Here is a 26,297-nt window from a genome sequence, read left to right on the forward strand (position 1 = left end):
TTCATAAATAAAAATATTTGAAAAACACCTCCCCCTCGGATTTTTTCACAAATTGCACTGACAATAATATTCACTACTGAGATTTGAAATATACCACACACATGATACAGTATATGCATTGGCCAGGTATTCACACCTGCATTTGTGTATTCCTGGATTTTTTTTATCTAGCTTGCATATTTGACATACTTTTATCCAAAGCTATGTCTACAGTGTATTCAATATGCATTTCTTTATCAGCGGGTGCACTGCCTGACACGTGAACGTGAGTTCACCTTGCACAACTGTCAGCTGTATATCTGACATATTATCTCTCTCAATATACATTTTATTCATCTTTAACAGACATCACAACAAGGTTCTCTCTACCAAGACTTAATCTGCTGTCATCTTGAGAATATGTTCTTCAGACTGCCTATCTATATTATAACTGTAGTGAACTTGTGAGCTTAGTCAATTGCTAATATTTGTTTAATTGATGCAAAAAACATCAAAGTATAACATCACTCATGTGCTCACTACATTGCCAAAGACTTTTTGTACCTTGTACAGCATCAATAACATCCTGGGTTATTCTCATTCATTCCCATAATTTGCTTTTAACTAATACTGATTAATAAGATAACCAGTGTCATGTGTACCTCAAGGCAAAGGAGCCATTCCCCAGTTATGACACTTAATATGGTGAGCATAAAAAGCTGCGATTTTTCAGCACAAGGTCTCCATTTTCTCCCCCAAAACGCATGAGGACACAGGCAGGTTGACAGCAATGTTGTCTCTATTCTCTATGGATTAGTGTCAGTCTAGCTGCAGAGAAAGTAAATAACCTGCAGATCTAATTCTGTGTGTGCATTGGATACTGAAGGCTAATACAGGAAGCTGTGTGTGCAAACAGGGAGACATTACAGCACCTGACATTTATAGCTATTCAGAGACAAGATCCAAAAAATACTACGTTGGCACAATGCATGAGCTTATTACAGATAATTTTAGCCTCTTACTTTTTAGTTAGAGAACAAATGGCCACTTAGTCAATCCATGCGTCTTTATCACACTGCTATGCAACTGGGTATTATGCATAAATGTGTCTCCCAAAATGGATCTTAAAATGATCTACTATTTTATATCCATTTTGATGGAGAGACAAATCCCCATCTGCATGGACATCAGTCGATTAGCTTCATGGACATCATGCAGATTAATATTAAACAGGCAGGCAGCTAAACTCCTATAAGCCCTCAGAATGAAGAGCAGGGTTCCCACACCTTAGTTAACATCAAATTCAAGGACTTCCAGGTCCAATACCCTCAAAATCAAGGACTTAATGTGGGGACACATTTTAAGTAAGAGCAAGGTTACATCGTGTTACCTTTAAAATACATTATTACAGTTCCCTTTCGAGGGAACTCTCACTGCGTCACTGCAGTGACCCTTTGGGGACGCCTCCAGGGTAAATGCGTCTGAATGTGTATATCAAATTCAACCAATGGTGAGGCTTAACGACAAAGACAGGGTGACGCAGGAGCCAGGAAGTATATCGCTATCTGAAATATTGCCAAAGACGGCGTTACAGAGATGCAGGAAGTATGGCAAGGGAGACGCAGCGTCTCATTCCCTTATCAGGGAACAGTTTGGTACGACTCAAAATTTGCATACAGAAGATATAAGCATGTATAGCGAACAGTTTGGCACGTGTGCTTAAAAAGTCTAGAATTTTTATGATATTATCCTACACTACACAGGGAATAATATGGATTTTTTTCCCCAGAAAACTTCCTGCATAAAATAGATTCAACACTTTCAATTAGTGATGCACCGATGTATCGGCCGCCGATATTTATTGGCCGTTTTTTGATGATTTTGAAACTATCGGCATATCGGCAATAGCACGAGATAGGCCGATACCGATTGTTTATTAATTAACTGCTTAAAGAAATCCATTATATGTAAAAAATGAGTTAATGTTGTTAATAAAATAAATGCTGAATAGCAAAAACCACCTTTGAAGGTTGTCATGCTGTCTCATTATATTAATATACTTAATTTGTGCCTCTCTTATTATGTTGGTCAGTTGAATGTTAATTAGATCCAATCCATGTTCTGTAAAAATAATCTGATGCAGAAATAAACTAGCTAATAGATCAACTGTATAGTATTGTATACAAGTGTTTAATATCGGTATCGGCCAGAAGTTGTCTGTTTAAATCGGTATCGGCCCAAAAAAATCCTATCTGTGCATCCCTACTTTCAATGACCTGTATCTATGTATGTATTAGGGCTGTCACAGTGTTTCCGCTATATACATTCTACCGTGGCGGGCCGCCGCGCATAAAACATCCCCGCCACGCCTGCGGTTGTGGATAGAAGGGATACAGCAAACGAAATCTCGCCAGATGAGCACTGTTTTATCCTAATCCTTCACCCAAACCCAACTCTAAACACAAAATTCACACGATTGTAGGATGTATTTGTATCTTATTTAGCCGGACTAGAGCCGCTGTTTTCATCCTAATAATCCTACCTCCAAATCTAATCCTTAACTTTTTGGCATTTGCTGTATCCCTTCTAGACAAAACCCACGGCGCAGCTTGCAAAATAAAGCTACCGAAATGTCCGACCTGCCAGACTGGCTGTCTTAGAAATAAATTATTTTCTGGATTCGCGTTCACTCGTTTATAAATAAATCTCCTAAAATATCATAATTTCCTCCCTGGGTTTAGTTTCATGCACAAATAGATTTAAATCAACAGAGGATGATTAGGCTACGTCTCTGTTTTGAGAAATAATAATAAAATAAATAAGCCTATCCGAAATATGCTACACTTAAATAATTATTACATTGACAAAACGAATAAAAAAGTATTTGAGTTTGTTCTTTTTTGTGACTCTCTAAAACCAAAGCAGCAGATCGAAGGCACGTCATGTTTTTAATGATTTTAAATAAGCACAAGCTTTTCTCTTTATTGTGAGTTTACACAAATAAAAATACATAATTTGAAGTTTCGAATGTTGTTTTACTTGTATCTTTATGACTATAAATTTAGGGTAATTTAAGGTGCAAGGTAATCACGCATATGATGTTCACCGGCGCATATACACGGACGCAGCGCAGGGCTGCGAGAAAAGACATGATTAAACTTTCGATTTAACATATTAGGAGTTTTTTGGACATTCATTTGTAATCACTGTACTCATATAATCAACTTATCAGGTCATTAGTTATTCAGAATATAGACTACAAGCGCAGCGCGCTGCTGACCGCTCAGCTGTCAATCTTCCGTTCTTCGACACTCACATTAAGTTACACATTAAATGTTAAGATATTTGTCCAAAAACAAAAATCTAAATACTGAATACTGCTCATATGTGACTGAAAGACATTAATAGTCGAATCTGTTTGTAAGGAAACTTACATTATTCCCGTGGGAAGAGAAGAACGTTGGTAATAAAAACTTGAGGCAGACTGTGAATCTGTTTTATCTGTTTTCAGACGAAACAGCACGGTCGGGGTACCTGCGGGTGAACCGCATAATATTGGATGTAACGGGTGTAATAATAGGCTATTCACGTGTCATTTGCGTTGTAGATGCAGGTCGGGACTCAATAGACAAGAGTAAAATGCGGGTCTAACATCCAAGACCAAAATTCGACTCGTTTAAAATGGCCCCGTGCTTTGTGTTTAAGATCTGTCTGAAGACCGTTAAAGGTTTCTATTCAACTGCGCGATTTGCGTGAGACCGGGTCGGGTGTGGAATAAAATTGCTGCTGATGATGTCGGATAACTGGTCGGGTGTTCGGTCAATCACAGCGGTGCGGATTATCAATCAGGACTGTAATGCTAAACACGAGCACGAACTTGCATGCACACTACATTAAAACTACAATGAAATATCCCAACTAGCTATATAACGTATTTTTAAGAAAATATGGTTTAGATCAAACATAGAAAAGCAATATGCTATAAATATAAGGAAAAGTAAATGACAGCATGAAAATGATAAAAAAAACATGTTAGATTACTGTAGCCTATATTCTACATAAAAAAAATAATGTACATTTATAATCATCATGGGCGCCCCCTGCCGCCACAGCTGGAAAAAATCCTAGAGGAAACACTGCTGTCACTTTTCGTTCGAAAATCGATTGCACAATCGATCGGACCAACCAAAAAACGTTTCGAAAACGAAAATAGGCAATCGATTTTAACCAAATATGTACACTATTAATTTTAAAAGAATTAAAAAGTTACAAATATAGAGTAACAAAACTCACAAACAAGCAGAAAAAGAAAATAAAGAATTCCGAAAGTGCAGTAGGTGTGCGAAAGCTAGACAGAAAATACCCAGCAATTTTACGCACCTATGTTTCACGCTTTCAATCGCTGCATCTAGTGTTTTGCAAAGAAAATGGAGGACAACGTCAATAAACCTGTGCAACACGAGACAGCGTCGAAATTGTGACCTTACAGGAGATGATGAGTTATGACAAGGAGCCACCCTTGCGAGCTGACAGCGACCCGCTTTTGAGATGGAAGATTGGCAGTACGAAATACGCAGCTGGCAAAGAAGTACCCGAGTTTCCCTGGGACATCAGTGCGGTCGGAGTGCGTCTTCTCAACAGATGGACATAGTTGCTGTTTTTTATTCTGCACGAAACTTAATGACAATGAATAAGAAATATTGCTGACTTGTGCGTTTCAGGCGCTCTCTTTACATTTGTCTGTTATTTGGCGTGAAATGGAAACGTCTTTTTTAGACATGGAAAATCGATTTTACAATCGATTCAATGAACACTTATATATTAAAAATCGAAAATGAACAAAAGTGACAGCCCTAGTATGTATATTTAAAAAAACTTTCCAAGGCCTTGATCCCCCCCAGATTCACAAACTTTCAAGGATTTCAAGGACCCGTGGGAACCCTGCAGGAGGTACACATCAAATTACCCTGTGCCTGTCTGCATTCACTATCCAATGTAGTGAAATACACTCTATGCACATGCACACACTGTGTTTTTGAGATAAAGCTTATTTTTCAGTCCAGGTAAAGACACACATATGCACATACATTACATACACATATGCCTAGAGATCGGATACCGAAGAAAATCGAACAGAGCGCTGTCAATATAATAGCCCTCTGCAGAGCCACAGATTTCTGGCCTAATTGGAAAGCTCATTTCATAAAGTACAGTTGCTGTCAAGTTGTCTCCTCTCACATCAGAGGTCATGATTCAGCAGAGGAAGCACTAGAAAGGTGAACATGTCTAATTTTCCACAGCATGATTCTTTTTCTGCGTCCTCCACTTGGCCTTTTGCTTAAATATGATTAGAATGACATTTGTCTCAGCAGACACATGATAATAAGAACAAATCCTACAGAAATACCACTCAGCAATACTAAACTAAACAGTGTGCTTTATTTTCATGGAGTCTACCTGATTCAATTTGAACCAAATCATGAGAAAAACTCAACAAGGAAAAATAGACAGTAAGTCTGTTGTCTGAAAGACACAATAACTATAGAAACTAAAAAATCTTCACACTGCTGAATAGCTTTATAAATGCAGGCTTTGAGGAATGTCTGACAGTAAAGTCACATAGTGCCTGTAGGTTTCTGAAGAACGTTAAAGTAGGCGATGCCTATCACTTGCGGATATCCAAAAATGTGTAAAGAGATCGGGAAGCGGTGGCTGGTTGCTGAAACCACGCCCCCCAGCTCGACTCTAGTGACAGCAGTGGCAGTTCACCCCTCACTCAAGTGGCCACGCCCTTAATTATACAGAACTTAATATAATTTAAACAGATTTTTTTTTTTTTAAATTCACCCTCTCACAGTTGTCATGAAGGGCAAAATTAGCTAGACAGACCAAAAACAACTTTTGTACCAGGCTATAAACATATTATTTTCTACTGTTGTTAAGTTGGGCATTTTAACAAATCTATGGGAATTGACTCCCTTTTGGAGCCAGCCTCTACCGGCCAGTCAATAAAGTGCAGTTTAAATCACTTCCGGATTGGCTTCATCAGAGAGATCGGAAGGTTGCCTCTCGATCCTAAAACACATAAAAGCGGCTTTTGAAATGAGAAAAAATGTAGGGTGGGACTTGATCTCGTCGAAAACTAATTGGATCGTTGGAAGCTGTGCCATGTTGCTAATCGGCACAATCGTTTTGCGGCAGAAAGTCTCTGAAACACTGTAAAAAATAAAAAGTTGGTTCAACTTAAAAAAGTAAGTTACCTGGTTGGCTTAAAAATTTTAGTTAATTCTACTTAAAATTAGGGCCGGGACTTTAACGCATTAATTAAGATTAATTAATTACACAAAAATAACACGTTAGACATTTTTTACGCATGTTGATTACACTTATTTTTGATAGTACCGATTAAACTGGAGCACCAAATAGCGTGCAGACTAGGGCTGCAACGATTCGTCGACGTTGTCGACAAAAATCGATAATAGAAATAGTCGACAATGAATTTCATTGTCGACGTTGTCGCCAGACATGTTTTTTTTTCGACCGAGTGAGGCATCTCTCTTCATTACAATCTCTGCCGAGAGTCGCACATGCGCATTAGCTTCTCTGCTCAGCGATAACACACAGAAATGGCAGCGTCCAACGTAGCAGCTGCGCGTACCAAAACATCTGAGGTTTGGGAGCATTTTAGCATGGATACGGCGAATAAAAAGATTACCTGCATGGTTTTCAGAGCAGTCTTTGCATTTCACGGCAGCACCTCGGTCATGCACGAACAAGCACGTCGGACAGTTGAATGAAACAGAGTTTGACTCGCCTCGGTAAGATTGAAATAACATGGAAGCCAATACGTTTTGTTTTGGATGTACATTGTACATTTTATATGCGTATTTTCGCTTTAAAATAAATAAATAAAGGATTCAACGTTATGCCCGACTGTGCCTGACAAAATTTTAAATTAAATGCATGCAGTCTGAAGAAGAGAGCCACGGACGCCTTTCTGCAAAAGAAGCAGACGTGCACCCCACAAAACTCTGTTTTTTTATTTTTCAGAAATGTGGTTTTTTGGTTGTGCATTCAAATTCATATCAATTCAACTGCAGTTGGTTTGTTTTGATTTAAACCTTCAAAACTTAAAAAATACAGCATATATATATATATATATATATATATATATGTATATATATATATATATATATATATATATATATATATATATATATATATATATATATATATATATATTTAAATACATAAATATTAGGGCTGTCAAAATAAACGCGTTAACGCAAATTCATTTTAACGGCTCTAATTTTATTAACGCGCGATTAACGCAACACGCAATTTCTGTTTGACCCACAGCTGGATGAATTGAGAAGCAGCAAGTAACCGGCGCTGTCTAGATGTTCGGAGCTTTTCATAAAAATAACATTAAGCTCTCGTCTAGCGAATCCAATGCTCTAAATGGTCATTAAACATCTAAAATTATCTTTATCTGCACGTTTCCTGAGAGGTGTACCGTCCCAAATCCATATAAAGCAAAGATGCGTCTTCTTTCACTTTTTAGTTTCGTTTTTAAAGCATTCAGAAATGATAGAAAATAGACTGCAGGACTTGCTTGATGTTAAAATAATTATTAAGAGAGATAAAGTTCGGGACCTGATTGATGTTAAAAGAGTTCTTAAGAGTGACAAGGCTCAAAAGCGATGTCTGACGCAGACGTCTGAAGCGCATGCACACAAACATGCGAGTGCGCGACCCAGATATATATAGGCTAGACATCTTACACAAAATTACAGTTTTAAAAATATCTGTTTTGACAAGAATTCACACAGGTATGACCTATAATCTGTTATATCTGAAGTGAATGTTTGGTTAACTGTTAAGGAAAAGTATCGTTTGGTTAACTGTTAAGGAAAAGTATCTGTTGTGTCATTATGTTAAACCCTTGCATTAGCCTACAGGATCTTAAAGCGGTCTGTCTCAATGTCAAAATTAAACAATAAAAGAAAAACATATATGTAACATATATTGATATTGTTTTTGCTCTGCGTAAACAGGTGTAGTTATGTCATGCTTTATCAGATTCCAACAATTGTTCCAATGGTTTTGAAGTTTTTTAATAGAGAATGTTAAAATATAAATGACAAATTTTTGAAAATGTAAACAGGCTGTTGTAGACATACATTTTCATATAGCATATATATTGACCAAATCCATGCTGATTAGAACATTAAAAACTTGAAAAGTGTTACATTTAGGTAAATTTAGAACAGATAAAAATAATTTATTGACAGCCCTAATAAATAAAATAGCTGAAATACATAACTTCGTTTTGGTAAAATCATAGTAGCTGCAATTATTAAAAATGTAAAACTTCATTAAATGTAAAAAATGTTCATTGAACTACCCCCTTCTTTCTTGTTTACTATCATTTTCCACAGAATTAAAGCAATCTCATGCTAAATTTTAGAAAAAAATAATTATTATTCGATTAGTCGACTAATCGTTTCAATAGTCGGTGACTAGTCGACTATTAAAATAGTCGTTAGTTGCAGCCCTAGTGCAGACAACAACAAACCACAGTGAACGAAGAAGCTGATGAGACTGCTTTGGTTGGCCCCATGAATGGGAAATTTTGTTATAAAAAATAAACGGATGGAAGCCTCGATAAGAGCATGGTTGTGTGCAAGCTATGCAACAAGGAATTCGCATATCACCACAGCACATCGAGTACAACGACTTGGTTGAACAAAATAAACAATATTTTGTTGCTTAAGCTTATATTCAGTCATTATTCAATGGTATACTAAAAATCCATGTGAAAAAAATAACTTCTCAATGTTCTCAGGTTAAATATTTATATGCGATTAAAATGTGATTAATTTCGATTAATTAATTACAAAGCCTCTAATTAATTAGATTAATTTTTTCAATTGAGTCCCGGCCCTACTTAAAATTATAGTTGACACACCATTTTTCAATTTTTTTTAGTTAACTAATATTTTTAAGTTGAATTAACTCAGAATTCTAAGGCAACCAGGTAACTTACTTTTTTAAGTTAAACCGAAATATTTTTTACAGTGTAGCCCCGCCCTCACGCCATTCCTCATGACAGGAAGTGAAAACAAGGAGGGGAGGCTAATGTTTTTGATTAAAGAAAAAAAAGGCACTTGACTTTTAAAAAAAATATTGAAGAGCACAGATAACTCCATCTACAGAAAACACAACATTACTTCATAAAAAAATAAAAGTTTTTAATTTCAATGACTTTTAACATTTTCTACTACCATTTAGTTTAAAAGGGAAAAACAGTATCATGAAAATCTGACTTTTTTATATTTAGGTGCTATAATTGGGTCACCAGTGCTTAAGAACAACCCAGTAAATTAGTTTTGGTAAACCATTCAGGGCTCAACATAAAGGACAGCCCGGTGGCCCGGGGCAAGCGTGAGAGACGTTCGGGCCAGTAAAAAGTATTTTCACTTGCCCGATCGGGCCAGTGCTTCACCCTCAGTCACTAAAATATATTTTCATCAATGTATATTATTTAACATCTTGGAAGCAGACATTTACTTGGGCAAAACACGGCGAAAGAAACTGCAATATTTTGCACAATTTGCTGTCAGTTTACAGGTAAAGCAGAAAAGTTGGAAGCCTTTTTCATTGGAACATACAGTTATATTTGACTTTTGAATTATTATTTTTAAATATGTGACACTGACTTTTTTTATTGGGGCCAGTGAAAATTTTGGCAGGGCAAGTGAAAACCTGAACCACTGGCCCGACCGAGCCAGTATCAAAAAATATTTGCGTTGCGCCCTGCCATTCTCTGAAAGCATGTTCCAAAATAGGTCATTGAAATTTGGCTCCCCTTTGTGATGTCAGAAGGGGATAATACCGCCCCTTAATCTGCACTATCCAACCACAGCACTGCCATTTAGTACAGAGATCAGCTCTTTTGCATTTAAAAGGACACACCCAAAATGGCATGGTATTTTGAGCTAAAACTTCACATACATACTCTGGGTACACCAAAGATTTATTTTACATCTTAAAAAAAGTCTTGTGAAATGTCCCCTTTAAATTTCATATATTTTTAGATCATCATCTAAAAGAAATGTGTACTGTTAGCTACAATATTTAAGATTAAACAAGCTCATCCACTTTAAACCCGAACTGCACACAAGACAAATCTCATTTTCAATCTTGCAAATGCCCTATGGTTTAAAATAGCCAAAGAAAAAGATCAATCTCTAAACATTTCCAGGAATGAGCCTTTGAGTGTTTTCAGAGAAAATCGAATGGCTGAAGTGGAAGATATTACATTGAAAATGTCATCTACCACACAGCGAGGAATCAGAATGCCACATAATATATGACACAGCACGAACTGAAGCGACGGGCACAGGTCTCATCTGCTGCACAGCCCGTGAATTTTTCTTATTCAATTGATACCTGATGCTCCAGACAATAAACTTCATTGCACCTCAACTTTAATTTTATGAGCTTCTTAGTGCACAGCTGACCCCACTGCTGTTTTTGTGGTTCCTGATGGGAAGCAGGGAGGAGACTGTTACCCAAGCAGCAGTGGACTTGTTGCATCCACGTTTAGAAACAGCTTGAAATGCAGAAAATATATATTATTGTTCGGCTACGATTAATAAGCAGTTTGTGATCTGTATTCAGCAGATGTCCTACGGCACCATCTTTCAAAGGTCATGAGATGAATAACTAATGTGATAAGATTTCCAGTCCTCTCAAGAATAAGGCTGAGTAAGTGCATTTCTTAGTATTACATCCTAACTGAGTGGCTGGTAATGTAAATTCATACGTTGCAGGGTAAAATCACAATTTAATGTTCCTGGGTTGGGTAGAGGAGCATAAAGATGAATTAATAATGCAGGTAAATCATTTCTCTAAGATCGCATACAGTACGACTAATGAAAAGAGATGTCTGCTGGAACAGCCAATCAACTATCTAAAAAATGAATGTGGATTAAAAGGATAACGCTCTTTGTCTGTGGTGTACATGATAATGTATCAAGTTTGATATTAGTTTGTCGTAATCGTAAGAATTACAACAACCAAATGCAAAAACTACACACAAGATACCAGGATACCACTCTGGAATGATGACCGAAAAGCCTGGAATCATTATGCATCATTTCCATTTCAAACAAAAATGAACCTTCATATCCGCAGCTCTGTTCAGGTGCGGTTGGTGCACAGGGATAAATAAGGAGAACCTTTAGCAGTTAGAGGACCAAAGGCTAGGTTGGTTTCAATCAAAGCCTTCCTTTTCATTTCTGAAATGAAGAGAACAAAGAAGCGAAAGAGTGGAGGGACACTGCAGCTCATTATACCACGGTTTAATCAGTTCTCTAAAAAGCTTTGAAAGCACAGCAGAGCATCTGGGCTGCCAAATCCCTTCCTTTCCCTTCCCACATTCATTCAGTTCATTCAGACGGCTCTTGCACCTCAATCCCGTGCCAAGCTTAAACTCGCGCACAAAGCCTCGCAGCACCTTCCGAGAGACCTTTGGCTTGTGATAACCACCCTGTAAATCGAACCTGAAAATACAGTTCAAGGATCTTTTAAGCACAAAGAGGTGAACTGCGACTCACAAAATCGAGAGTTGTTATGGTTTGATCATGAAAACAGACCTGCTCTCTTAGCTTCATTCATATGGATCAGTTTATTCTGGATCTGTAAATCCATTTAATCCTAAATTATTGGTCTGCAAGTTAATCAATTAATAATTTATAGGAGGTTTATTTTCGTGTTTCCATTGCTTAGATCTGACTTTACTCAGCGTTCATTACTGGGAAAATTACACCTTGGTTGGAGGGAGAAGGGAAAATTAAGCAAGAGTAATTTGCATAATTACTGTTAATAAACATGCTGTACACTGCAGATGTGTGAAATGATTAGGGCACGATAACGCTTGCAAATTAAAGTAACAACTACCAATTGCCACACTTCCATCAAATGTGACATTGTGTACAGACAGAGTTTTACTTTCACACATCTTTGAAGGAATATGTAATTACAGAAATGGTGTGATATCTTTACTAAGTGTTTAAAATAGTCCATTGCATGCACTGGACACGTACTAGACTACAGTGCATAGGTCTACCGTCAATCTGTGTTTGCACAGAACAAAGGGGTCTCGAGATCTATTTTTGAGCTGAACTATTTTTACTTTCTGATTCACGTGTGTACGTGTGTATTAGTACATGTTAGCGATATGCAAAAGGTACATACCCCAAAGTAAACGATGATGAGAGTTATCGTCTCCAGCGTAAATCTATTTTCTTGGACTACAACAAACACGGATTGTAGGCAACAGTTTACTTCCTGGGCTTGTTGACGTAGTCAAGACCGACATGATCATACAGTAATTCCTTCCGCTTAGCATTGCATTGTGTGCGAATCTTTCAAACATGGTAAGGAGCGTCACATTTCCGGCTGATGCCAAAGGTATTCAGGCCAATCACAACGTACAGATTAGCTGGCTAATTAGGGAAACAACGCTTTTCAGATCGATGAGTTGTGTACAAAATTAATGCGTTTGAGGAAAGCAGTATATCTGGAGCTACAAAAATGTACGGTATGTGGAAAATAATGTTGTTTTTTAGCAATGAAATGGGTGCACTTTAAAACTCAGCAATCACTGTTATGATAAAAAAAACAACATAAAACATGCTAAAAATATGCATGTCTGCATTAAAAAAATAGCATGGAATAATTCCAAAAGCAGTATTTTAATTGGGTAACTGACAGACATTCAAAAAATGGGCTACACATCTACACATGATATTTTCTTTCTCAAAACTATCATAGTTCTCACAATTTTTTTTAAGATCGTCCTAACGTCAGCCTGTGAGATCGCCTAGACACCATAGTATCAGGGGCGGGGCAATACTTTACTCATTTATTTATTTTAGGGCTGGGCCAATACCACTTTTTCACGTCTGACACTGATGTCGATACCACAACCTAAAGTATCTGTCGATACCGAACCCGATCCAATACCATCTCTAATGGCCTTTTAATCAATTCAGCTGCAAATAACACATTTGTTAGCCATAAAAATGTGAGATGTGGGAAGTAAACCATAACCTAAAGATAGAAACCACTATCATCATCTCCAGAATCCGCTAGTCCAGTTTTAGATATTTTGTCCAGCTGATTACTAACAATATCTCATTATATTTTTAACTACTTATAAATTATGAGAAAATTGCCATTCTAAAAAGTGATTTTTAAGAGTGCAATTGCATGTCAATGACGTTAATATCCACGTTACCATTTGTTACCGCCTTTACTGACGTAGAAACCACATGACAACAGTGTCGTGGACAAATGCAGAAGTAATAGCATCTGCCGAGCCACTCGCTTGTTTATGGTAAGTTTATTGATCTGAACACTTAGGGCCAATCTCATTTCTCTGTCTTACCCCTTTCCCTTTGTCTTCGTCTTCCCCTTGCCCCTCGAAACCGAGTAAAGGGGAAAGGGGTAAGACAGATCGTTCGTCTAAAAAATGAGACACCACTCAATTACTGTTTGCGTCACTTTCCCTTGCCGCTAACCGGCTGCTATGTAAACAGACAAGCGTTGACAAACAAAGAAGATGCTGTTGTCTCAGGTTGTGGTATCGATTGCCTGAGCGGAGCTCAACAAATAGCGCATAACTTAGCTGCTAGCAAGCGCCTTAACTAGCGATTCAAAACAAAAACATTACAATTAAAACTGCTTGAACATTTTATTAAAAGTATCATAAAACATGTGTGTCATAATATAATCTCAATTAAACTGCAGAAAATAACGTTACTTTCATTTTTGCGACTCCTTGACAGTTCAACGTTCATCAATAAAACGTCTTGATACCGGCTCTCCTGAGAAATTCCTACGTTAACGTTTACCCCTCTCATTACCACACTTCGTTTCAAGGGCTATGTATCCCTACGCCTTGGCCCTAGCCCTGGATCAAACTGAGAATTGAGACACCATTTCACCTCACATGAACGCGCAAAACCGAGGTGAAGGGGTAAGGGGAAGGGGTAAGACAGAGAAATGAGACGCACCCTTAATTCTGTGCTGTGTTAACACACAATCGAATTGGACTAATACTGTAACATCTATGACTAACAATTGCGTTTTGAACATTACATGAAACCTTACATAATGAAATAAAACGATGTCATCAATCACAACATTTATAAAACTTTCTGATTGATGGCCATCAGCGTTTGAGTTAAAGACAACAAATCCCATCATTCCATGCTGCTTCAGAGCGTCATTAATCTACATCATTGTTATTGTTTTGATATGGCGCCCTCTAGCGGCGCAGATTATACAAATTGCATCTTTAAGTATGATAAACATAAAAAAGTATCTCCGGACAGGTCTCATCTATTGCTTACGCTTAGCTACAGTTTCTACTTGTCGTGCTTTACAGCATGTTGCTTATGTCACGCTTTTACGGCATGTTGTTCAGTAAGTCGCCTTTACGGCAAGTTGCCATGACAGTTAAGGTCCATGTTGGTATCGGATCGGATTGTACTCCCCAACTTCTACAATATTCGATCCGGCCATTTTCATATCGGATCGGCCAACCCCTAATTTATTTGTTCATTTTTTTACTATTTTATGACAAGCCAGCTGGCAACAGGGTCACGAAAAGAAACAGTATTAGGTAAGAACACACCACTTTCGGGCATATCTCGCTATACCAAAGTCTGAGTCTCTAACTGCAAATCACTCAGTTAAACCCCCATATAAAACAATAGCTTTGATCTAGTTATGGCCTGCTGTGAATACGGCTCAACCCTCCCACACATCACTGTACTGCAGGGTCCCTGGCAGAGAGCACTGCAGTGATGTTATCAGCTTACCTCATGTTTTTTGTTAAACATCCCTGTTGCATCTACTCCTGCTTTCTGCTCACTGTTGTTTGACTCGGGCACCTCAGCTAAAGTCCACCTATTCCCTCCCACGCCATCTTTCCTGCCTCTCCAGCACTTTTTAAACTTTCTCCACAGCCTGATACACACTCACCCTCATACCATTTCTCTATGCTCCTGTGAAATCCAACAGTAAGTCCCTTAGATAAAACAAGATTATAAAATGGACATAAAAATCAATGTGTGGCGCACTGCGGTGGTGGTACAGGGGTTTTTTTTTGGGGGGGGGGGGTTATGGATAAGTAATTTGTTCATGCCTGCATCTAATTCTGCATAAGATGCTGTTTTGTCTTTCCTCACATTTGTAAGTGGCTTTGGATAAAAACATCTTCTAAATGGCTAAATGTAATGTAAATGGCTCTGACAAAGAACTGCACACAGGGAGCCTATATGACTGACGCTTAAAGTGACCAATCACAATTTATTTAGTTTTAACATGATATTTTGGTGTGAAATACCTTATCTATATCCATTAAAAACAAATCAGTGGAAAATAGTTTTATAGTTCCTTAAAATCAACCAATCAGATTACACCTGACCAGATGCGTAGCAGTTTTTGGCAAGTGCTAAGCAGGGCGGCGAGGGAACTGTGGGCTGTGACTGAGACTAATGGGTAAGCTGCTGGACTGCTTGTGTATCAGTTCTGCAAACAGTCAGTGTTACATGCCTTGAAGAAGGTCATCCGCCTTTCAACCTGCTCTGGGCATGCAGGAACGATGGCAAAGAGCCTGATCTGGGTCCTGCCCCATCCTTTCTTCCCAGGCTATCATGCCTCTCTTACACCACCCCTTGCATTCTTCAGTTCAAGGCCTCAGGAAATCTCGCAAACCTTTTCTCCTGACTTATTACCGGCACAGGCAAGCGGGAGAGAAAGAGCTGTGATGGAATCGTGACTGTGTGTACTTCTGCGTGTTTGTTTTTTTGTGTTTCCGTGCAAGCATGTGTATGACTGTGCTCCAACACGAGGGAGAGAGCGAGAAAACGAGCGCACAGCATGCATGCAGTGGTTCTGATGATCTGCGTGGTACATTCGTGAAAATATCTCGAGTTTGTGAAAGGAGATATAATAAACGCGACACTGACTTGAGGACTGCTGTAAACGATGCATTCTTTCATTTTTTCAGACGACTGTGAAGTGCCTATTTTATCACAGCAGGTGTCCAAACTCATACAATGTAAAGCAGCCCCTTTCCCAAACGATTCTGAATCAACAATTCCGAAACCCGCTGTGTGTTGCGTCAAATGGTTTTGCTTCAGATCCCAAATTTTACATTGAGGAAAAATCTTAGGCTGCTTTTACTTAGTGCCTAAATCGGTCAGCGTTTACCAAGTGACAGATGAATTTGCACCAAAATTTGATAGAATCCGATTGGACAAACAAACAACAAAGCCCAAAGACTACATACTGTATTAGACACCTGAATTGACAAAGTCTAAGAAAATAACAACATTTGAATGCATGCTCATCTCTGGCATGATTCACAAGATATCTTAACTGAAAAATATGTTCATTAGGATTAGCAGCGTTTTCTAATAAGGAATAAATTGCTTAATTCAGCCTAACCATCTGCTGTTACAAGCAAGACACATCAACTGTATAAGAGATTTCGATCTGAGCTGATCCTTGAGATCTCCAGGGCAGCTGAAACCCAGGGCTCTATTTCACATGATTGATAGCACTATTTTCCTGTGAAGAGGCGAAATAACGGTCTTAAAAAGCATTCGAATCCAGCAGCTGTTTAACAATAGAGCAATGCAAGATCAGTCTATTCAACCCTTTAAGGAAAACAGCACCCGCACCTTTAAGATGTGGGCCAATTAATCACATGTAAAACACTGCAGAGATTTTCAGATGTCTTGAGAGCAGAAATTCAGGAAACAATAAGCACATGAGCAGTAGGCAAGTAAACGCAAATACAAAGAGGGTATTTCTTATGCTCAACAATTTTAGGTATGCACCTTATCACTGCGCCATTATGTTTGCATATGTTTCAACCGTGTAATCTCGCCATCATGGCAGAGGGCAAATGTGTAGGGCAAAATCGTCTACTACACTTACAGAAGCTGTAATGAGTGCAGATTGTGACACCGTGATTACACCTCCTGTGGTTCGAAATGACGATATTCTCTAAAAGCTGTTTCATATCCAAACAAGCTGATGGTTCAAGAATGAGAGCATCAATTTTGAAGCTTTCAAGAAAGATCAGAGCATTTCACTGCAGAGAAATCATCTTGAGAGGAGTGATCGATACAACACGCATTGTACAATAATGTGATTTCATTTGCATTAAAAGGACTTTTATGCATAGTTTTGCACATGAGAAATGAATCTGAAATAGGAAAGAAAGGAGATAAGAACACAACTGTTTGAAACATGGTTTGTGACAGTAATCCGGATAGCGAGCAGGGGAAAGGAAAGAAGTGTGAAATTAAAAATTTTAACATTATAGAGGCCAATGCAAAATCCACCCCGGAGCCCAATAATCTGACACATTCAACACAATGAGTAAACAAATATCTACATCATTTCCACTCACACATTCTCCCAGTGCTTTAGGGTTGGCCCCTGGGGGAAAGCTTAAAAGAGCATTTATGCAAATATGATTTATTCAGTATAGGCAGAGAGCATCTGCCAGGTGTTATGGAAAAATCGGTAATATCAAAGGGGACCATGCACATTAATATTTGTTTACCTGCACACACAAAAACCATTTCACCCTAGGGGCAGAAAAGCTTTCTCTTCATCACTGACAGCATTTACCATGCAGCAGAAACAACACCATTCAAAAAGACAGATACGTGTCACTCTCACACCATTTTAGTCAAAACAAAACTTTTTCTATAAAGCTGGAACTGTCATATCAACTGAGAAGTAAGAAACCAGCATCCGGGTCCTACCAGGTGTGTGCAACCGTGAAACGCCTCTGCTTGTGGATGTTGTTGTTAAGGAGCATCCGTCGGAGAAGCCGCGGAGAGTTCCTTGGCGACAGCCTGGGCGAGATGGATGAGGGCGAGCGCCGGTGCCCCCGGGGTCGCTCCTGCTGCAGGAGGTTCTCCCTCAGGATCTTCACCAGGTCCTCATTTAACCCAACATGCTTGGGCATGGGCGGCACTGCTAGCGTGTCCTGGTGGCCCACGGCCGCTTGCTGGGCCATCCTCACGCTTCTCCGGTCCTTCTCCCGCTGTTGGGGTCAAAAAGAAAAACGTCCACTAATCCGCCGGTGAACTCCCCGGGGACAGGGAGAGGAAAGATGAGTGGACGAACCCTGCAAAGTCGCTGCGGACCCCACACAGTGTAAAAAAGAGTGAGCGCTCTTAAACGGTGAAGGAGCCGAGGAAAGAAAGAGTGCGTGCTCCTGTCAGGACGACTGCCGAGCTGTGATGGTTTGGTGGGGAGAGAGGAGGGAAAAAGAGAGACAGCGAGGGAGGGTGGGAGGAGAGAGTGAGCTGTCGATCTGCAGCTCTATGCTAACTGCTGAATGCAAGCCACCACTTCGCTAAAGAGCTGTTGGATTCGTGTGTGTGAGAGAGAAAAACAGTATGTGGTAAGAGGCAGTTTGTGGTGTCTGACACCACTGCTGCCAAAAGCCACTTCTTTTCTCTTCTTGTTTTCTCATGTTCTCATATGTACTTCCAAGAGTTCATTAATGACGTGTGTGTGTGTTTGCGTGTGAATGTGTGTGTGTGTGTGTGTGTGTGTGTCAAAATATAAAAATGTGTGTATATGGGAAACCGTATGCCTTAATCACAAGCAACTGCGCTAAATATGTTATAAAATAATTATATTATTATCTAGACTTTGTGTTGCCAAGCTTTTTCAGCTCTATACATATTTTACTAGTGATGCACTCTTAAATGTATGTTGCTTGTTAGATAGTATGGATCCACAGATGCTTTCTTTTGAACAAAAGGTTCTTTGTACAGACTATAGACGGTTTCAGCGGCGATAGCGTAAACAAATGGCTTTTGTGGCCCAAACTTAACTTTTGGCAGAGAGTCTCTCTATAAAAAATTATTTCTGATAACAAGCAAAAGAAATAAGCAGTAAATTACCTTAGTTCAAATCATAATACACTGATCTAATGTCAAATAAATGTATACAATGTTAGCTACAGATCCTTGAATTCTTGCCTGGCTGTCAAACCTTTCTTCATAAAAGTAATCCATGCTCGCTGTCTACCCTCATCTTTTGCAAACATTTTTATTTTGAACAAGGTATTTGTTCCAGAGGTCAGTTTAGCCACTACCCAGTCCGATAAAATATCATGGGTACCCATTACATACAAGTGACCCCATATTCCTTTTATGGGCACTTCCCCCGAAAAGGTACGCCCACACGTGAATCAGAGTGAGGGCACTTATTAGCATTGTTCCTCTGAGTAGAAGTCACAGGCATAACTGCACACGACAGCTTTGTTTTATATCAAGAATCAACAATGGCACAAAAGATGAAGTGTGTTTTTGGATGTAAGGAGAAGAAAGCCTTGTTCAGCTTTCCAAGTAAGCCAGCATTATGGAAACAATTTATATAGTTTGTTTCTCCGAGGTAGCAGCTGAGTTTTTCTGTGCTTTGTTGGAAATCGGTACGTAATTGCATATTATGTAAATGGCATGAACATGCAGTGAATCATAAGTTATCCAGAAATAGTGAAATAATGTTTTGTGTGTGTTGATTCGCTCCTCCCGCTGGACGCCTCTAGGATCTTGTGCTTTTCCGGAAACAATCGCTAAAACTTATCTGTCTTTTTTAAACCTGTTAAAACTAAAGACTCTTCGGAGATACGAAGGATGTAATACTACTCTATAGGTACTTAAGATTAACATGAGATGATCAGAAACAGCGTTTTATGTGAGCTTTAACTTCGGGTTAGACTCGTAGCCGTGACCAAGGAAACCACCTATATAAAGGTTAGAAAGAAATTATTTTTTTAATGAAATGTGGTTCAATGTGGGGCAATATTAATCGGGCTTATCAAAGTGCCATTTTAGTCTCAAGTGCTGAGAATTTGTGAAATTGTCTGCTACTTTCAAACTTAAGAATAAGTAATCACATTTCTTAAAGCTAAGAATCAGACACTACGGAAAATACATAGGAAATGTGTCCGGGATTTGTCTGGGATCGTTAGATTTTTGGTTCATTCACACTGCTAATGATTTGCCGGAATCTGTGTGTGTGTTCACACAGATATTGTAAATATCCTGGAAAGACACGTGACATGAAGTCCTGCACTTGGTAGGTTTTACTCCACAGCATCTGAAGTTTGCATTTTATCTATTATTTCTCTCTCCAGAAACCACTCACATGCATTTTTGTTTATGATAAGACTATAAAGGAGAATGTGACGTCTAGTATGCGGGTGAATGATCTCAGCTTCAGAGTGGATATTTGACAAACTTCCTTCAGCCCAGTTTGCAGACATTTCTCATTGTGAATGTAAGTGTGCATTTAAAAAAAACACAGTTTTGAAGAGCTGAACAATATATTTTGTTGCGATGACACGTGGGCATTTTTGTTTATTATAAGCTCACATGAGCGTGTGATGCGCTATTCTTTTATGTGGGTGAATGATCTCCGCTTCAGCCCAGATAGTGAGGGGCTCCCTGATATCTGCTTCAGTCCAGTTTGCCGACATTTCTCGTCATGAATAGCGGAGCCATAACTATGTTGCCATAACACGCGTCCTCATTCTCTGTCTCATTCACACTGAGGGCTTTCTGGGTATCTTACGGTAATGTTACTAGGTCCTCTCGGGAGCACCCCCAAACATATCAGGTCGTGTTTGCCTTCACACAAAAGCTTGTCTGCCAATTTTACGGGTATTTGCTGGGACCAAAGTGCTGTCTGAATGAGGTTTTACTCTCCCAGTTATTTAAGACAGCTAAAGAGGTCACTCAAGTGGTTAGAAGTTGCCAGTAGGGGCTTGTGATGGCACTGAGGAGACAGAGATGTGAGCGAATCTTTGAAGAGAGGAAGAATGTTTTTGAGATGTTTGACGGCGAGCAGTAAAGCTTCTTCCTCCTGCCAGTTTGGTTTTCTTTCTGAATCCATGGTGGCTGATTTTATCATAAAATGTAGGCTATATATAGGCAGGTCATAAACATCTTTCTGTGGCCACTTATTTAAACCTATAACCTTTTAGTTACTAGACCAAATCAATAACCACTACATCATACTACCCTTGCTGACTGCAACTGACTTTGTTTTCCTGGGCTTATATATGATAAAAAACAACATGTCTATGTAGGACATTAGGATCCTTTAAAAAAGAGGCCCTCTGGGGTATTTTAAAAAGGCGTGTTTACTATGCTTGACGTTTCAGTGTTTTACATCTGTCTGTGTACATGAATGCTGTAGGTTTGCCAGCTGTTATTAAAGGGATAGTTCACTCACACCTGTATAAATTTATTTGTTCTGGTTAACTCGAAGCAAGACATTTTGCTTTGTAACCAATAAATAAACCTATGCTGGGTTGTTTCAAGGCATTGCAGGGTTGTTTTAACTTATGATTGGGTTAACAACAATGCAGCATAGGTTTATTTGATTTTTACCGTTTTGGAATCCATTCAGCAGATCTCTGGGACTGGCGGTACCTCTTTTAGTATAGCTTAGCATAATCAATTGAATCTGATTAGATCATTAGCATCGCGCTAAAAAATAACCAAAGAGTAGGGCTGAAACAATTAATCGCGTGTCCTATTAAAAATGCCTCTGAAAAAGATTCAGAATCGATTTTGAATTGATTCTGAATCGATTCTGTGTTTCATGCACAGCTTGTGTGTGTACTACGGCATTTGGTCAGTAGGAAGTCCTTATCAATCTAAAATCATTATGAGTCGAAGTCGTTTTTAATGTGCATTTAAAAAAGCAACAGTCGTTAAACAAACTTATTTAAAATATTCTTTATTATCACGAAAATACCTGAAACAATTTGAAGAACAGCAATATAAATATTTCTGTAGACATTTTGTGGTATAGCTTTTGTAATGCTACTTCTTCTGTGGCACAAAGGGAGTTTCTGCATGAGAGCGCCCCCTGACTTTGGGATGTGCTGGGATTTTACCGTGATTCATTGAAATTCATTTATCAAGAAAACGCACATTTGCACGATTATTCGTTGCAGCCCTACCAAAGAGTTTCGATATTTTTCCTATTTAAAACTTGACTCTTCTGTAGTTACTTAGTGTACTAAGGCCGACAGAAAATTAAAAGTTGCGATTTTCTAGGCCAATATGGCTAGGAACTATACTCTCATTCCAGCGTAATAATCAAGGACTTTGCTGCCGTACGCTGCAGAAGGCGCAATGATATTACGCAGCGCCCGAAAATAGTCCCCTGCTATTGAAAGTAACCAAGGAGACTATTTCCGGGCGTTGAGTTATATCATTGCACCTGCACAATATCAAAACTCTTTGGTTATTTTTGAGCGCAATGCTAATGGTCTAATCGGATTCAACGGATTATGCTAAGCTATGCTAAAGGTGGTACCGCCAGCTCTAGAGATCGGCTGAATAAATTCCAAAACGGTAAAAATCAACAAAAAAAAGTGGAGTGTCCCTTTAACGTCTGATACAAATAACAATACCTATACTATTTCACATGTAATCATGAATATGTGATGACTTCATGTATTAAACCAAATTGACGTTCACAGTGCTTAAATTTATATTTATTCACTTTGCTATAAATTATAAAAGAAACTAGTGATAGACCGATATATCGGCCGGCCGATATATCGGGCCGATATTTGCGAGTTTTATGTGTATCGGCATCGGCCGATACATGGCTGCCATGTTTGCAGATTTTTCCGGCATAATTTACAGACAAAGTGCTGGAACCCGCAAGCGATTGCAGGTCATGTGACTAAAAACAACCAACCTTTTCACGACAACATTGAAAGCTCGGCTTAACAGCTGATCATAGCTGAACAAAGTGGGTTTTTTTTCATCTCTATGGGGCGGTTTCCTGGACAGGGATTAGACTAGTCCTAGACTACAATAAATGTAAGAACTTTGCAAACTAATAACATCTCTTTTTAACAATATGCCATTTTTTACATTATTTTTATGATGTAAATTGAGTGAGCAAAACCAGTATCGGCTCAAAATATCGGCGCAAGAAAATCGGCAGCATGTATCGGTCATCGGCTAAGGCTGATGAAACAAAAATCGCATCGGCACTGAAAAATCCATATCGGTCGATGCCTAAAAGAAACCTTATTCAAATTGGGAAATGGTAAGCACCAACAGAACATAACAGTGTTACAGAAAACTTTAGTTATAAATAAGTAGTACTTCAAGTATTTATCTCCATGTTCTACAATCATGACCTCAGTGAGTGTTTCAAACTCCTTCTCTGAGCCAGAAATAGTGTTTCACTTTGTTACCAGTGACTAATCATATCTGCACTACAGAGGCTGTTATCACAAAGAGCACCTCGCTTTAAAGATCAGAAAGAATTAACTCACAAGTCAAAAAGACAAACAAAAATAGCAAAATGGACAAGTAGAGCAGTGTTTGCGCAGAAAACCTGTAATTTTGTTGAAATGTGAACAGTTCACAGTGCACAGAATCATTTTAGGGAAGCAAAGAATTTTGGATATTGTGCTGCATGGGATCTAATGGATGATTGAACAGTCTTTCTGGTTATTATGACACACCACCTAAAAATGCTGTATGAGCAAACCCTGCTCACCATCCACTGTGCAGTTTTGTCCTGTCCTGACGTATTTCTTAAACCCCTTTGTCCTTTAACACAGCATATTGATCCCAGAAAATTCCCAACGCATTCCCAGTGTGCAGTCTGTGTGAACGCAAAAACGACCTGTAATTGTTTCTTAGATAGCTCCTATAAAGTGGACCTAGTAGTAATATTGCAGTAACATTTCCAAAAAGAGTCCTGTGTTAACTAAAAGATGCATATTGGTACCTCAAAGGTACCAATTTGGCACTTTTCCATTGCGTAGTACCCCGCGGTTTGGTTTGGGTCAGGTCGTGTCAGCTCACCTCATGGCTTAGCTTTTCCATCGAGTTTAGTAAAACTTTGGAGTGGGAGAGAATATAGGCGTGTTGTTATATTTGCACTGCCTACTTATGTGACATTATACTAGTAAGAACGTTGTTGTACATTCCCATACATTCATTTATTTCTCACTCCGCCACAAATTTAAAATTGACCACCCCAATAGATGTTTGCACATTGCGTTTATCACTACCTTACATGACAGTTTCTGTACAAAAAGCTAGCATTAAGGTAAAGCTTATCTTTTACATTAGAGCGATGACGCTGGAAGTGATGATTCTCAGACCAATCAGTGATCTACAGAGTTTCACATCACGATTTGGTTTTTGCTCGGCTCACTTGGAACCCCAACCGAGGTTGTACTAAAAAAAGTATCGGGTACTACATACTGCACCCAGTGAAAAAGCCCCCAAAAGTAAGGTGACCTGACCCGACCCAAACCAAACCGTGGGGTACTATGCAATGGAAAAGCGCCAATTGGTACCTAGAAGTATGTACTGGTATCTCAATGGTACAAATCTGTACCATATTAAAACCTTTTTGAAAGCTACCGTTCCAGTGACAACTTATGTATCTTTTTTTCTGATAGTATAGTGAGCACACGCATGTCATGGTAACAACAATTTATTTTTCAGCTTTTTGACACAGGGGGTTTAAATGTAGATCAACTTTCACAATGTCTGCAAACTGGAATGAAGCAGAGATCAAGGAGCTCCTCACTATCCATGCTAAAACTGAGATTGTTCTAGCATAATCCAACAGTATGCCATGCACTAGTTTATGATCAAATGAGGAAAAAAATGCACATACATGGTTTTTCGAGAGTGTAATCGCAGATAATAAGCAAACTGAAGAAACCGGGGAAAAAACACACCAAGTGCACGGTTACAAATACAATACACATGTCACGTGTCTTTACAGGATCTTTACAGGATGTGTGTGAACGCACGCACAGATTCTGGAAAATCTTAGGCAGTGTGAATGAAAATCAAGCAATTCCCAAATCCCGGACATATCTTCTGTGGACATGTCAAGTTTGGGCAGGACATACTGAACGGCTGTAACGAAGGAGATGATGAACAATCTAAAATGAATTAACTTTAATGAACAATAAACTAGTAAACTTACAAGTAGGGAAACACACAAAAACATAACATAAATGGTTTACACCAGCTGCGTTTGAGGCGTCAAAACCGCGTCTACTGCGCCTAGTTTGCCGCTTGTACAGTTTGAGTGTACATGCTTCATTCGCGCGTGAAAGCCACGTGTGAAAATCTAGTCATAGAGACATTCACATGGAAATTTGCGTCATGGGAGGGGCTTCTGCGACTCCGCTCGCTTTCTGTAATGACGTCACTACTAAAGCAAGCTCCTGATTGGTTAACTCGCCGTGTTTTTCCACCAAAGTTCAAATTTTTCAACTCGCGCATTTGCTGCGGCAACGCTCAATTTGCGCCATTCGCACGAACTAGATGGGTGAATGAAGCGGAATCGCGTCTACTGCGAGACCTCCAGATGCGTGTCAACGCATTAACACATTGACTTAACATTGACTTAACATTGAAATCACTCGCGCTTGATGCCTCTACCGCAGCTGGTGTAAACGCAGCATTAGACTACGTTTACAAGTGGGTGGCTATTTTCATAAACGGACATTTCAACCTCTCCGGTTTCAAAAAAAACTTTGTGCACACATGTCAGTTTTCAGAAAAGTGTTCTTTGACACGCACCCGTGTATATATGCCGTCAAGAGCATGCCAAACCTGTAGGTGGCGGTGTAACAAGAAGGTTAAGCCCACGTAAGCCAATCAGAATCCAGAAAAACAGCAACGAATCACTTCCTGTTCCTCTTTTAAACAAGGTCGCACTTTTGGTGTAGGTGCGAGCTCTGGCGCATACTGTGACGCTGGCTGCCTAAACATCCGTTTGTCCCAGTTTACATGCAACCCTGCAACAGAAGATTTTCAAAATCTCCACTCTGGCCGGAGTTTTTAAAAAGAATCGGTTTCAGAGGCGAGTTCTCTGTTTGCGTGTAAACAAAGGGCGCAAACGAATAGAAATGTCTCAGTTTTTCAAAATAACCATGTACGTGTAAAAGGGCCTTAAACAGAGACTGGACAACAAAGGGGACTACAAGGAGAGAAAATGGAAAGAAGCTCATGAGGGTAATGGCTAACAGGTGAGGATAATAGCAAACAATGAAGAGCTGAGGGAGCGTAGAGGATGATGGGAAATGGAGTCCAGATGAAGTCAAACAAAGAATTAATGGGTTAACAGGCAGCCAGACAGACTGGGACCATGACAACGGCTTGCTCTCTGTTTTTATTAAATAG

The 26,297-nt window shown here is 39.1% G+C and overlaps 1 protein-coding gene across 4 annotated transcripts in view; it reads right to left on the bottom strand.

The window, feature by feature from the left end:
- pde4d (phosphodiesterase 4D, cAMP-specific) overlaps positions 1-26,297 on the bottom strand; it is a 159,455-nt gene that overhangs the window by 84,052 nt on the left and 49,106 nt on the right. Inside the window, exon 1 of one of the 4 annotated variants that reach the window (XM_055167631.2) lies at positions 17,844-18,331. The exons of the other annotated variants lie outside the window; for them this stretch is intronic. Coding sequence (XP_055023606.2) covers positions 17,844-18,100 — 257 coding nt within the window. The 5' untranslated portion in view covers positions 18,101-18,331. Of the gene's footprint in view, positions 1-17,843; positions 18,332-26,297 lie in introns of those variants that run through there. 4 annotated transcript variants of the gene reach the window in all.

This window comes from Misgurnus anguillicaudatus, chromosome 5, assembly GCF_027580225.2.
Source record: "Misgurnus anguillicaudatus chromosome 5, ASM2758022v2, whole genome shotgun sequence".
In the NCBI taxonomy this organism is placed as follows: domain Eukaryota; kingdom Metazoa; phylum Chordata; class Actinopteri; order Cypriniformes; family Cobitidae; genus Misgurnus; species Misgurnus anguillicaudatus.